This window comes from Lampetra planeri, unplaced genomic scaffold (genome assembly GCF_965212315.1).
Source record: "Lampetra planeri unplaced genomic scaffold, kcLamPlan1.2.h2 scaffold_2011, whole genome shotgun sequence".
Classification (NCBI taxonomy): domain Eukaryota; kingdom Metazoa; phylum Chordata; class Hyperoartia; order Petromyzontiformes; family Petromyzontidae; genus Lampetra; species Lampetra planeri.
Window position 1 is genome coordinate 7,183 of NW_027614767.1, and position 14,792 is coordinate 21,974.

At 45.9% G+C, this 14,792-nt stretch overlaps 2 protein-coding genes across 2 annotated transcripts; one reads left to right on the forward strand and one right to left on the reverse strand.

Annotated features, from left to right (window-relative positions):
* The first annotated feature begins 823 nt into the window (after positions 1 to 823).
* Positions 824 to 9,297, forward strand: LOC144740267 (cohesin subunit SA-1-like). Its single transcript, XM_078623135.1, is given in 38 exon segments — positions 824 to 842; positions 980 to 1,111; positions 1,433 to 1,491; positions 1,493 to 1,585; positions 1,704 to 1,800; positions 1,894 to 1,970; positions 2,063 to 2,257; positions 2,259 to 2,271; positions 2,366 to 2,442; positions 2,444 to 2,506; positions 2,508 to 2,522; positions 2,684 to 2,734; positions 2,736 to 2,758; positions 2,925 to 3,048; positions 3,148 to 3,246; positions 3,347 to 3,406; positions 3,408 to 3,427; positions 3,506 to 3,613; positions 3,730 to 3,826; positions 3,828 to 3,845; positions 3,939 to 4,056; positions 4,197 to 4,300; positions 4,484 to 4,576; positions 5,122 to 5,415; positions 5,693 to 5,763; positions 5,869 to 6,037; positions 6,673 to 6,765; positions 6,854 to 7,028; positions 7,101 to 7,240; positions 7,350 to 7,451; positions 7,539 to 7,687; positions 7,772 to 7,900; positions 7,984 to 8,190; positions 8,273 to 8,434; positions 8,516 to 8,632; positions 8,729 to 8,843; positions 8,962 to 9,042; positions 9,274 to 9,297. Coding segments are annotated over 38 exon segments (3,783 nt in total).
* A 2,518-nt stretch (positions 9,298 to 11,815) lies between these two features.
* LOC144740268 (propionyl-CoA carboxylase beta chain, mitochondrial-like) lies at positions 11,816 to 14,690 on the reverse strand (the record flags this gene model as incomplete). Its single annotated transcript, XM_078623136.1, is given in 22 exon segments — positions 11,816 to 11,863; positions 11,865 to 11,938; positions 12,043 to 12,142; positions 12,225 to 12,323; positions 12,561 to 12,587; positions 12,589 to 12,662; positions 12,753 to 12,798; positions 12,801 to 12,836; positions 12,838 to 12,869; positions 12,957 to 13,035; positions 13,037 to 13,069; positions 13,212 to 13,268; positions 13,270 to 13,294; positions 13,359 to 13,374; positions 13,377 to 13,478; positions 13,564 to 13,672; positions 13,775 to 13,888; positions 14,094 to 14,168; positions 14,170 to 14,208; positions 14,322 to 14,378; positions 14,465 to 14,520; positions 14,558 to 14,690. Coding segments are annotated over 22 exon segments (1,431 nt in total), but the record flags the coding sequence as incomplete, so codon positions are not given.
* Between the last annotated feature and the right edge of the window lie 102 nt (positions 14,691 to 14,792).

The window sequence follows — 14,792 nt, forward strand, 5'->3', positions numbered from 1 at the left end:
GATAATGTAGTTGCACTAAAACTTATAGGAGAATGAATCAGGAGGGTTGTTTCATTGCGTTTGCATCATGTGTGGCTTCAAGGATTTTAATGAGTTTAAGACCTTATTTCACCATTTGCACCATTTATCTTCACCAGTTCTCAAAAGTGATTTAGTGTTTTGTTTTTTCAAGAGAGGGCAAATCTTAATTGCCTTTCTCGTTTTCATCATTCTACTTTTACAAAGTTCAAAGATGTTGACAAGGTTCTGGCCTGGTTCCCTAATTCATTTCAGCTTTCTTTTATATATGAACAGTGATTTATTTGTCATAATGTTTCAGTCTCAGATCAGTTGCTGAAATTGTTGGGTCAACAACACTCATTCAATAAATCCTCCCTACATGCCAATTTAATATCACGCTGGGTGTAGTTCTCAACGTGACCAGTTGGTGTCCTCCTTTCCCTTTTTCACCCTCATACATGAAAAAAAATGAATTGTCCATCTCAAGACCCTCACAGCTGTGACATATTGAATGGAATGCTTGTATTGTTCACCATACAGTACAACGAAATAGACCTTCGGTGAGAGGAGCACCTGAGCCGCTGCACCAAGAGCCGAATCTACAACATACTTTGTGTAATAGTTATTAATGGATGTTTTTTTTATTGTATATTTATATTTATCATCTTGTTTTTTCTTTACCTTTCCCTAGGAGCGGAACACAGTTAAGTGCCGGAGCGTGGTCAGTCTGGGGTGTTCACCCCTGCTTGGAGCTGCTGCCTTAGGCGTTTTGACCAAAAACACACACTTTTAAACTCCTTGCTGCCACCCTAAACCCAGCAGGATGATCACCTCAGAACTTCTGTCCTACAGTGAGTTAACCAACAATAAATGAATGGAAATTTGTATCACCTTTGACCGGGATTGTTTGTCATGATGCTTTATCTCGTCTGTGGTTGAATAGTCAACCATAGATGAGTCATTTTGTCATGATGTTCTTCTCTTTTCAGGGACTCGTCCAATGAGTCTGGGGCAACAGACACAGTGGGCTTAAGCATGAGTATGGGTGAGATGGAAGATCCAGAGGTCAGAGGCAGGAAAAAGAGAGGAAGGCCTGGAAAAACAAGCCCCGGTACGTGTGTGTGTGTGTGTGTGTGTGTGTGTGTGTGTGTGTGTGGTGTGTAATAGCCCATCTGGTTGGTTTAGATTGAACACATGTGTTTTATGGAAGGGTCAAGCAACACAAAGGTGTGTGTTAAAACCGTTTAAGGCAAAGACTCGACAGAAATTGCAGATGAAAATTAGAAAAGTTAACCATGAGTTGAACTACGTGTGCATTACACGGTTTTAACCACACAGACCCACATCCACAAAAGAGGATTCACCCAGACCATGGTATAAGTGCTATAAATTCAAGCATTGTCAAATTCTTTGTTTCTCTTACTGTAGACAGCCAACAAAAAGCCGCGTAAGGCCCTGACAGAAAAGACGGTGGGTGTGACCAGAGGTCGAGGGGAAAGCCAACGGTGTGGCTCAGCACAACGGAGACAGTGGAGACCCTGTCACCCTGTTTGAAGTGGTCAAACTAGGCAAGAGTGCCATGCAGGTGGGTGCACCTACACATGTATAGACTATACACCCGTTAATGTTTCTGTGTTGCAGCCATGTAAATTTTCCCCTATGGGTCACACTGATAACTTGTCCTCTTGTGCTTGCGTGTGCAGTCTGTGGTGGACGAGTGGATCGAGTCATACAAACAGGACAGAGACTTGGCTCTTCTAGACCTCATCAACTTTTTCATCCAGTGCTCAGGGTGCAAAGGTAATACGTCAGGTTTCTGTCTGTGATCCTGCACTAAAATCACGTGCCTGATTCAGCGGCATCTCTTTGAAACCATTTGTGATCCCTCAACAGGCACGGTTCGGATTGAGATGTTCAGGAACATGCAGAACGCCGAAATCATCCGCAAGATGACGGAGGAGTTTGACGAGGTAACTGTCATTAAGCTGAGGTGAAAAACAAACCATGTCACACTCAAAAACATTTTCAGCTGGTTGATTAAAACTCTATTTTTTCACAACAGGACAGCGGGGATTATCCACTCACCATGCCGGGGCCGATGTGGAAAAAGTTCCGCTACAACTTCTGCGAGTTTATCAGTGTTTTGATTCGCCAGTGCCAATACAGCATCATCTACGACGAGTACATGATGGACACAGTGATCCTCTTTGCCTCACTGGGCTGTCTGACTCTCAAGTCCGAAGCCTTCAGACACACTGTCTACATTAGCAGGTGATTATTTCTATCTATCATTGTCATTTGCTGCTGGACAACTGAGAGTGTGCACTTTATTGGTGCGCGTTGCATGTATGTCGTCCCTGCATAGCCATGAAGCTCATGACAGCACTGGTGAGAACGTGGCGCTGAACCTGAGCATTTCACCAGGACAACACCCAGCGACAGTAACGAGGCCGAGAGGAACAAGATCGCTGGCAAACGAGCCAACGAGAAGCTGGAATTGCTGCTCGCAGAAACGAAAGGAGGTAGGCAGCATAGAAGTAGAAATTGCAAAAAAGCCGAGTGGAACTGTGCCGAGTCCAGTTGAGCTGTGCTGGAACTGAGCAGCAATAGATGTCAGTAACTCTTTAGCTGGTGTCTGCACTCTGTTTGTCAAATGAATTCGATTCCTTTTTTATCTGTGCAGCTCCAAGAAAACCAAGATGAGATCGAGAATATGATGAACTCCATCTTTAAGGGGCATCTTTGTGCATCGCTACAGGTACAAAATCACCAGTATCGTGATGCTAACTGTGCTTTGAAGACATTATCTCAGTTGCTGTGAGAATATCATCCACACACTTGACAACAACAGAAACACGAGCAGCTTTCGTTGCTATGCAGACGCCTGCTATTGTCATTAAAATGACTGGGATTGTGGTTGTCAGGGATGCGATTGCTGAGATCAGAGCCATCTGCATTGAGGAGATCGGGGTGTGGATGAAGATGTACAGTGATGCTTTCCTAAATGACAGCTACCTGAAGTACGTCGGCTGGACTCTACATGACAGGGTGAGTTGAAATTCTCCTTGTTGCCCTTGCTGGGTCAATACTCCCGAGGTGTTGATATGTACCTCTCTTCTTGGCTTCAACTCTCCCTCTCTTCTACAGCAAGGCGAGGTTCGTCTCAAGTGCCTAAAGGCTCTGCAGAATCTGTACACGAACCGGGAATTGTTCCCCAAGCTAGAGCTGTTCACAAACCGTTTCAAGGTAACCGCGGCAAGACTGACGATTTCAAACACCACTGACGCACAAGATGTTTTGTCTTTGTTTCATGTTTTTTTTTACCTGTGCAATGATGTTTTGACAGGACCGAATAGTATCGATGACCCTGGATAAGGAGTATGACGTGGCTGTCGAGGCCATCAGGACTGGTCACACTCATCCTGCAGTGAGTAGAACACAACGCCTGATCAGCTCACCCTGTTCGCAGTCACACAAATATCAATTTTTGTGACTTTTGTTGCAGGGGCAGTGAAGATGCTCTGTCCAATGAGGACTGTGAGAATGTGTACCACCTGGTTTACTCGGCCCACAGACCAGTGGCCGTTGCTGCTGGAGAATTCCTGCACAGGAAGTTGAGTCCCTGTCCCAACTTACCCAAACCATCCAGTCCTTCAGTTACCTGCACCTTATCCTGATACGCCCCTCCTTCCCTCTTCATATATATACTTGTCTCCTCATCTCTGTCAGATTGTTTAGTCGTCATGACCCCCAGGCAGAAGAAGCGCTGGCCAAGCGCCGAGGGCGGAGCAGCCCCAATGGGAATCTAATCCGCATGTTGGTGCTCTTTCTTCCTGGAGAGTGAGGTGAGATATGAGTGTATTTGTTTTCTAGATTCTCTGCAGTTTGTGTGTGACGTGTTTGTGTGTGTGTGTGTGTGTGTGTGTGTGTGTTTGTAGCTTCATGAACACGCAGCCTATCTGGTGGACTCATTGTGGGAAAGTTCCCAGGAGCTGCTGAAGGACTGGGAGTGTATGACTGAACTCCTGCTGGAGGAGCCCGTGCAGGGGGAGGAGTGTAAGACATGTCTCACTGCTCATTCCTTCAAAGTCCATCTTTGACCTCTGCACTTCTGATGTTCAATCTGACTTTATCGTATGTCTCTTTTGTCTCCGTCTGTCTTCTGTGTCTCTACCTTGTCTTTCTGTCTTGTTCAGTGTTGTCCGACAGGCAGGAGAGCGCGCTCATCGAGCTGACTGTGTGCACCATCCGACAGGCGGCCGAGGCCCACCCTCCCGTTGGTAGAGGCACCGGCAAACGGGTAGGTCGATTTTCCCACAGGATTGATGTGGGAGGCTCTGCACCTGTCAAAAGAAGCAACAAACAATCTTAAGTCCAATAATGTTTAAAGGTACAAAGACAGAGAGATGTCAAAAGATGAATTATATTGTATAAATATTCCCCACTTTCACATCCTAATTGACCTACTTTGTCTGGTTTCCAGGTGCTGACAGCAAAGGAGAGGAAGACCCAGATAGATGATAAAAACAAACTGACAGAGCACTTCATCATGGCTCTGCCAATGCTTTTGTCCAAGGTGAGACATTTCCCAGCATTAGACTGGTGGCATTGATTCATGAGCGGGCTGCGTTTTTGATCTGTTGGTCAGAGTCATTTATCAAGGTGTTGCTTGTGCCGTGATTAGAAGTGTTAATGAATGAATGGGGCTTGAATACAAAGAATATACAAACAAGACTCTTTTACTGTCATCATACCATTTATACATTAGGAAATGGCACTAAATCGATGTGGTGTTTGTTTTAACTTGCATCTGTATATTAAGGACAGACTAATCATGTTGCGTGCTTCTTCGCCCCACACTTTGTTCCTTTTAAACACACACCTACCCGTTGATTAACCTGCTTAGACCATTGTCATTTGCCAGATACACAGAAATGGATCATTAACACCTGAGAACAAACGTTAATGATCACATTTCTGTTTATTTGGCAAATGACGGGTTAATCAACACGTAGGTGTGCGTTTAACGGTTTTAAGACACTTCGTGGAGGCTCTTCACCCCTGCGTTGTGCCTTACGCGTTGATGAACCCCTACATGTCTGTGTATTTCCCTGCCTCCAGTACCAGGCCGACTCAGAGAAGGTAGCCAACCTGCTCCAAATCCCCCAGTACTTCGACCTGGAGGTGTACAGCGCCGGGCGCATGGAGAAGCACCTGGACGCCCTGCTGAAACAGATTCGACTGGTGGTGGAGAAGCACATCGAGATAGACGTGCTGGAGGCGTGCAGCAAGACCTACAGCATCCTCTGCTCAGAAGAGTACACCATCATGAACCGCGTGGACATCGCCCGCTCGCAGCTCATCGATGAGATGACCGATCGCTTCGCACATTCTGTCGAGGAGCTGCTGCAGGAGGTACTGGAAATGTGTCACTGGAAATGTGAATGGAAATTGAACTTGTTGTTGGAGAGCTACACAGACATGACGGCGTTGGGTGCACATGTTTCAACCCAAAAGGGATTGCAGGAAAAAAAAAACATCTGCGTTGTCTTTTCTCTCTCCCTTTGCTCCACATATTATTTATTAGCTGTTAAGTGGAGCCATTCGCAACCTTTTTCGGGGAGAAGTGGAAACAAACATTTGTGTTTGGTCTGGGTTTAACTGTAGTAAACGTGCTGTTGCTGTATTGCAGGCTGAGGAGGCAGATGATGACGATATCTACAATGTTTTATCGACTCTCAAGAGACTCACAGCCTTCCACAAGTAAGACACTCCTCATCTCTGAGCCCCCGTTTGTTTCTGGAGCTGTACCATAAAACAGTTTATTCACAATCACATCCTCTTTCCCCCACATCCTCTTCGCCTTAGTGCTCACGACTTGACACGATGGGATTTGTTCGGTAGCTGCTACCGGTTGCTGAAGGCGGGCATCGAGCAGGGCTCCATGCCAGAGCAGATCGCCGTCCAGGCGCTGCAGTGCTCCCATTACTCCATTCTCTGGCAGCTGGTGAAGATTACAGAAGGAGCTCCCAGCAAGGTGATGGACACACTCATATCACAGGTCTGACCTGACTGAGCCTCGCTGGAGCTGGAGCTGGAGCTCAAATCACATTTTTGTAGACTTTGTTTTTATATGAGGAATCAAGTTTTATTATTTGTTACCTCCTTTTCTGCTATTTACCTCTTTTAATTTATTTTTTATCTTGCTCTTTCCACCTCGATTATTGCTGTTTCTGGTTTGTTTTTTTCCATTATTTTCATATTGTCTTCATTTTCGCTCTCCCTGTATTCACCTGTATCCCTTATTATGGTATTGTGGAAAAGTGCTCTGTAAATAAAGTTTATTATTATTATTATTATTCTTAAATCTGTATCTGCTAAGTCATCCATCTGGACAGGAGGCCAGCGATGAGGCTGACCGCATCTGTCCGTATCGTAACCGTATCATAAGCAGGATATTTCCGACGTGTCAGTATACATTTATAATCAGTGTCAGCTGAAATTCATTCTGTGCATTCCAAGTATCCAAGTGTTCCTGCTGTTTTAAACAAAGTCGTTTCTCACGAGCATATTGACTTTGTAAATGACAAATCATTAAGTTGGAAACTGCTGTTAAATATTGACTTGTATTCCGTTCAATGTGTGTGTGTGTGTGTGTGTGTGTGTGTGCAGGATGACCTGGTAGCGCTGAGAAGAGTAGTAAAGTCGTTCCTGGCCGTGTGCCAGCAGTGCCTGTCTAATGTCAACACTCCTGTCAAAGAGCAGGTAAAGAAACACCCGACACTCCTTTAGTCAGCGAGAAGACATCATCATGAGAACGTCTGCTGAAACAAGTAAAACCCTTTCTCTGCAGGCGTTCATGCTGCTCTGTGACCTGCTGATGATCTTCAGCCACCAGCTGATCTCAGGCGGCAGAGAAGGCCTCCAGCCGCTGGTCTTCAACCCCGACAGCACTCTGCAGAACGAGCTGCTCAACTTCGTCCTGGACCACGTCTTCATCGACCAAGACGATGAGAGCCAGAGCATTGGTGAGAGATTTACGTTAACCGAATGGAATGTAGAGGGAGAACGGGCAGAACATGCTGAACTCTAACTCGCAGAGGGAGACGAGGAGGACGAGGCCAACAAGATCGAGGCTCTCCATAAGAGGAGGAACCTTCTCGCAGCTTTCTGCAAACTCATCATATACGATATCGTTGACATGCCCGCTGCTGCAGACATCTTCAAACACTACATGAAGGTGACCGCCTCGTTTACTTACACACGGACGTGTTGCGCATGAACTGTGTCACTGACAACCGCGTCCACTTCCAGGTTACAGCTGTTTTTTCTTTCTGTTTCTTCTTCAGTATTATAACGATTATGGTGACATCATCAAGGAGACTCTGAGTAAAACCAGACAGATGGACAAGATTCTCTGTGCCAAGACTCTCATCCTCAGTCTGCAGCAGGTGAGACTGGAACTCTGGCTTGTTCATATTGTTCATGTGTATCATAGCGAGAGAGATGCTGCAGCTCTGTGTGTGTGTGTGTTGAAGTTGTTCAACGAGCTGCTGCAGGACCAGGGACCCAACTTGGACAGAACGTCTTCTCATGTGAGTGGAATCAAGGAGCTGGCTCGGCGCTTCGCTCTAACCTTCGGCTTGGATCAGATCAAAACCAGAGAGGCCGTCGCCACGCTGCACAAGTGAGCTCCCGAGTCAGACACCGAGTCCGTATGCATGATGGTAAAATCTGTTGGCGAACTAAGTTCCTGTTTCCTGTCTGTCAGGGATGGTATAGAGTTTGCTTTCAAGTACCAGAATCCTCGAGGACCAGAGTTTCCTCCCATCAACCTGGCCTTCCTGGAGGTTCTCAGTGAATTCTCCTCCAAACTAATCCGCCAAGACAAAAAGACAGTGTAAGTCCTCCATGGCGTCTTACTTCACCCGTCACCTCAAACTGTCAAACCAGATAAGGACTCATGAGTCTCTGTGTCCTCAGGCACTCGTACCTGGAGAAATTCATGTCCGAGTCGATGTCCGAGCGTCGGGAGGATGTGTGGCTGCCGCTGATCTCTTACAGGAACAGCCTGCTAACGGGAGGAGATGAGGACCACTTGTCCGTCACGTCGGGCTCCAGCAGTAAAGCCGGCTCCGTCCGCAGCAAGAAGGGACGACCGCCGCTACACAAGAAGCGCATTGAGGGTGAGTCATTTCAGCTAGCATTAGCTGCCCTTAAAAAGCTTCTGGTGGTTTTTCCAACATGGTGGTTGCATGTTTTCAGAGGAGAGCAGTGTGGAGGGCTCGTGGATGATGCGCAATGACACCTTACAGACACCAGGGGCGCTGCAAACTCCTCAGCTAACCTCGACAGTCCTCCGAGACAACAGACCAGCAGAGCACATGCCAGACCCCGACTCAGAACCTGGATCAGAGAACGACTACGTACACAAGTCTGTGCATGTCTTGTCATCTTGTCGTGTTTTTTTTAATACTGAAATCTTTATAACTGAAATCTTTCTGATGCTCCTCAGTCCACAGATGCAGATGTCGTGGCTCGGCCAGCAGAAGATGGAGGAGGTGAACAGGAAGGACCGGACGGCCATGAACTACATCAAGTCGCGCAGCAATCAGGGTGTCCGGCAGACAGTGTATGTGTGAAACTCACATAGCTTCAGCTTGGATGATCCAAGTGTATGTCTGAAAAAGAGGCCAGAAAATGACCAACTGTCTTCTCCATGCCTCAGACGTGGGCTGATGGAGGATGACGCAGAGCCAATCTTCGAGGACGTGATGATGTCATCGCGGGGCCAGCTGGAGGACATGAACGAGGAGTTTGAGGACACTATGGTCATCGACTTGGTCAGTTCCATCTCTTCTCTTTTATGTCATAATTCCACAGCAGCACAGAAGACCCGATACTTTTAGTTTTGTTTAATGTTCTTGATGAAATTTGTCACGTTTATTTTTCCCTTCCCAGCCGCCATCAAGGAACAGACGTGAAAGAGCAGAATTAAGACCAGACTTCTTTGACTCTGCAGCGATGATTGAAGATGAGTCGGTCAGTAACTGAGTCATGTTGTGTGACAATTAACATGTCATTGATGTGAAGCCTGATTTCAGAATTTCAGAATCAGTCCTAATGTCTTTGTTTAAATTAACAATGTATAGAATTTGAATAACTTGACTTTGGCGCCCTCTAGTGGTTGTATGGGAGAATACACCAAAGCAAAGAGCACTGCTCTGCTGGTGTCCGATTGTCTGACAGGCTGTTTTTCTTCTGTGTTTGCAGGGATTCAGCATGCCTATGTTCTGATCTGGCAAAGATGCTGTGATCCTAAGATCTGGATCCTGATCCAGAGTAAACAGCGGGGGGGTTGTAACAGAAGGCTTTCAGGACGGCTAATCCACATCACCTGCCAATTTCACTCGGAAAAAGAAGAAAAAAACATTGTTTAAAGTACTTTTCTCTTCCTATAAGACCTGATGGAAGGATGTTCATCAAGCAGGTCTGTAGAGGGATCCCGCATCGGCTGGAAGTGTCGAGTGAGGATCCGCTTGGTTCTTTCAGGCGGGCCCGAGGATCCAGAGTCTAGTCCAGATTATTCGAGAGCTCCTCCTCTTTCTCGGCCTGTTGGACGCGTCGCAACGGCGCTCAGGTGAAGCATTCCAGCTCCCGGCCCGCCGCCGAGCACCTGCAGTTTAAAACGGTTCCTTGTTACAACAGCTGTGTGCCACTCTGTACAGCCCCTCCCCCATTTGGTGTCGCACTTTGATCCGTGTGGTTGAACCAGAGGAGGATCTCAACACTAAATGTTCTATATCTTTGCTCTTACAACCACCCACCCAACCCTTCTCCTCTCAGTTCTTGTGTGAGGTGGTGCTGCTGGTGTGTGTAAGTGTCGGTGATCATGGTTGAGTAGTCACGCACACACACGCAAAAAGGCACGGACGTGGAGGAATTGACGTAGCTACCGTGTGTGTACACGTATGTGTGTGATGTCAAAGCAAACAGAGTGTTCTTATTTGACGGTGACACATCTTCCCCCTTTCTTGGACACACAATCTCAAAATTTCGGAAACATTCTGCACCACCCGCATACCGACTTTTTGGAGTTAAAGGAAAAAAGACTAACATATTTTCAATTCTGTAGCTTTAGTACTAAAGTTTTAAAGTGTGTTTTTTGGTTTTTGTCTGTTTGTACAGCTTTTTTTCTTGATTATGTATCTTGTTCGTTGCCAAACTGTGGCCTACATACTTATATTCCAGACCTTCCTTCAACCTGTATCTCATATCTAATGGTTACTAAGCTCAGATTGTCGTCGTGGGATACTGGCTTCAAAGCGCTGTACGGTCTGATTGTAATCGTCTTCACAGTACAAAATTCTCTCCGTTGGGTTATTCATCGTACCACTCAAATCCTGTTACTGAAGGTTTTGTTTCTTTTTTTTTTTTTGCACATGCCAAGTGTTAACTGATTGAGGATTGACTCTTCTCACAGTACATATCCCGTGCAGTGAAGCATCTTTCGTTTGTTTGAATATGTCCAGCCATATCGCCGTTCGGTCTCACGCTGTTGGTTAATCAATTGTTCTCTCACTGGCTGGCTCAGATCTACTGTAAATATCAACAGACAATTGGATCTTTTCAGCAGTTGCCCTAAAAAAGTTGCTCTAAAAAGTCTGATTTTTTTTTTCTGTGAACTTAAATTCTTTTTAATAAAATAAAATCTGTAATCGATTTATGGACGTTGTGGTGGTTGCACAGTTGGAGTGAGGTAGGTCCATTTGTTCTGGTGTCGTGACTTCACATGTTTAGACTTTGAATTATCCTCTCTACCGGAGATGAAGTGACAACTTCTCCGGGGTGTTCCCTGTCATTCGCCCACTGACAGCTGAGATCTGCTCTGGTGTAACCACGACCCGGAACCAGACCCCAGTGGGAGATGACGGTCAGTCCTCTCTTCCTTCCTGGTAAACAACTTTTCATATAATCCTCTGTACTTCTTTGCTTGATGTGAAGGAATTGAAGTAAATCAAATCGTATTACCCAAATATCAACAACAAACCAGCTTTAGAATCAGTTTTGAACTTTTCTATTAGTTTTTTTAGTGCTTTGTTACCTTTTGTACACATGACAAAGCACACCACCTGCAGAAATAATTGGACTACAAAATTAAAATTCATTGTCAAAACAATTAGAAGAACTAGTCTAGGTGCAGGCCTTTGATCGGGGGGCAAGAATAACACACATTTAGAGTCCATGATTTATTTTACAAATGTTGATTTCACCCAGTCAGAAAGGCACCATTGTCTGTTGTAGGATGTGGAACACAAACCACCGTACATGAGAGAACTCTCCCAAAACTACATACATGATCAACAAACTACCACTAGCAGGACTGTGTTTGCTTCAAAAACAGACAGCTGTGTTTAATGAGATGTGCATCCACAGTTAACTGTCCCTTCCAGACACTTTTGAAAAAGAACAACCAATATGGTCGCTACCAGACGTGAGCGCAGTATTTTACATTGTACTTTCAGCATCTCGGTAGTAAGGAGGCAAAGATACACCTCGATTTTGATTACAGTGCGCCAATATTTAAGTAAAGCCCCAAATGTCTAAATTTAAGCTGCTGTTATAGGCTCATTCAATCAGAACCCAGGTAGTGACGCAAAATCAAGGAGTGTTATCTTTGCATGCTGCTATCCGTGGAGTGGTTGAGTTCTACAGGGAGAAATACAAAATGAGTTGTCAAACAGCTGTCATGGCAACGGCACCGCTGCAGGTTGGTTGTGTGTCGAGTCAATATGTGGCATCCCACAGAATTACTTCACAGCGGAATGTTGGCGTGTTTCTTCCAAGGGTTGACCTGCTTCTTAACTGGCCAGCACCTCCAGGTCTTCACAGATCTTCTTACGAGTGGTGGAAGGCTCGATGATGTCGTCTATAAAGCCTGAAAATCAGACAGACGTACGGACAGAGGTTTGTGTGTGTTGAATGTATATTCAGTGGTTTGTTAACGTTTCCTCATGTCTGGTTTCCTGACAGCGAACGTACCTCTGACTGCGGCTGGGAACGGGTTAGCAAACTTTTCCACGTACTCTGCCTCAGCCTCGGCCTGATTCTCCTTCCCCCTGAAGATGATCTGAACAGCACCCTTCAAGAGAAAGAGGTGGACCACACACACACGCACACATGGTCAAATCGAAAAATAGAACAAAGGATGATGCTGCTCATACCTTGGCGCCCATGACGGCGACCTCAGCTGTGGGCCAGGCGTAGTTGATGTCTCCTCTCAGATGTTTGGAGCTCATCACGTCATAGGCTCCTCCGTACGCCTGCACACACACGCACACACACACACACACACACACACACACACACACACACACACACACACACACACACACACACACACACACACACACCACACACACACACACACACAACACACACACACACACACACACACACACACACACACACACCACACACACACACACACACACACACCAAACAGGGTCATGATGTTCTTCAAAATGAAATGTGATGGTCATCTTTAAAAATAAAATCACCTTTCTGGTGATGATGGTTATTTTGGGGGACTGTTGCTTCTGCAAAAGCAAACAGCAGTTTGGCTCCATGTCTGATGATACCGCCGTATTCCTGAGCGGTACCTGTTGAGAGGAAATCCAGTTGTTACAGGGGTCCAGCAACAGCTGGATTAGCATTTGGTCATTTTAGTGAGAGTACATTTTTATGATTACCTGGCAGGAAGCCCGGAACGTCGACAAAGGTGATGATGGGGGATGTTAAAAGGCATCACAGAAGCGAACGAAACGAGCGCCCTTCAACAGATGAGTTGATGTCCAAACAGCCTGAAGATTAAAAAAAACCAAAAACAATCAGATTATCCCGCAAGAAAATCCCGTTTACATGATCATCAGTTTTATCGTCAACTTGCCAGAGGGCCACTTTGGGCTGGTTCCCCACGATGCCCACAGTGCGGCCGTTCATGCGCGCGAATCCCACAATGATATTTTTGGCATAGTTGGGGCATGAGCTCGAAGAAGTCCCCTCTCATCTGCCACCTGGACAGACGCCACCAAGACACCGCAGAGAATATGAAATAAAAGTGAAATGTTACAGATCTACAACCACAATGGACCAATGGAGAGATGGACCAATTGTTATTCCGTAACAAAGGGTTGAGTGTGGTGACGTACTGCGTGGATGATGTCCAACATGTCGTAGGCTTTAGTGGACTCAAACGGGACGATGGTGGTCCAATGCAGGTACCAGACGGTCACTGAAAAGATGCACGTTATCAGGCTGGAGACTGAAAGAACGTGTGGGATCGGTCGGTGGGTTACCTGGGGTCATGGCATTCCTGATGGGTGAGGGATCCTGATTACTGAGGGGAAGGAAGTTGAAGAACTCTCTGAGGTTGAGCAGGGCTTCAACGTCGTTCTCAAACGCATGGTGAGCCACGCCTGAGGAGATGGATTTGAATCAGATGTTCAACTTTTCATGAAAGTAAATCTTGTTCAGGTGCAAAACGACAAAATGAAAGCTGACCGGACACGCTTGTGTGTGTCTTGGCTCCACCCAGCTCCTCCTGAGTCACATCTTCATTGGTGACGGACTTCACAACATCTGGGCCGGTGATGAACAGGTATGATGTGTCCTACAGGAGCAATCACAGAGGGTCCGCTGATTATTATATACATATCTATTTTTTGTAAGTCAGTAAATGATTCTAGTGTACATGTTTGCGTGGGTCCCATACCTTCACCATGAAGGGTGAAATCTGTCAGGGCGGGGGGAGTTACACAGCGCCACCAGCACAAGGTCCCATGATGAGTGAGATCTGAGGGATGACTCCGGAAGCCATGACGTTCCTCTGGGAAAAAAGTCCGATTTGTGAGTCAAACTGTTGATTTCAGACAATGAATTTTTTTTTTCTGCACTGACGGGTCAAAGATTTACATGTATGTGTATATTAAAAAAGGCTATTGCGCAAGAAATACACACACAGGATAGTAAACGGTTTGATATGTCCAGTCATTGAGTATTCACGAGCCTTGATGAAACCAAACACAACGTACCAGGAATATATCTGCATATCCAGCCAGAGACTCGACTCCTTCTTGGATCCGAGCTCCGCCAGAGTCGTTCAACCCCGATGACGGGTGCTCCAACCATCATCGCCTGGTCCATGATCTGACCACAGAGAAAACACTCCTGACTTCTGCATCTGGAAAAATGCATGTCACATCCCCCCGAAAAGCTTGTTCCTTCTAAGCAGCGTCATCTCAGTCCTCTGTGTTGTTCACCTTGCAGATCTTCTGTGCGTGAGCTCCAGACAAACTGCCGCCAAACACTGTGAAATCCTTAGTGAAAGAGCAAAGATGCACAGTTTTATACATGTTAAAAAGTAAAGCATGAGCGTGAACATTCATGCAACAAAGCATTGTACCTGACTGAACACATACACCAGACGGGGAACTATGACAGGCAGAGGAGAAGAGATGGTGATGAGAAAAATAAACAAAAATAAAGATTCACCAAGAATGTCCTACAACCTTGTTCCTGTCCTGCTCCATGCCAAAGTCGGAGCAGCGATGTTCGACAAACATGTCTGTCTCCACGAAGGACTGAGGGTCCAGCAAAAGCTCCACTCGTTCTCTGGCTGTCAGCTTCCCCTGCAAAGCAAAAAAAAACATGTATCCAAAAAAAAAAAAAAAGAAGCACCAGCAGCATTTCATCTGATTGCATGTTGGTACACTGACTTAACCTGCTTGATA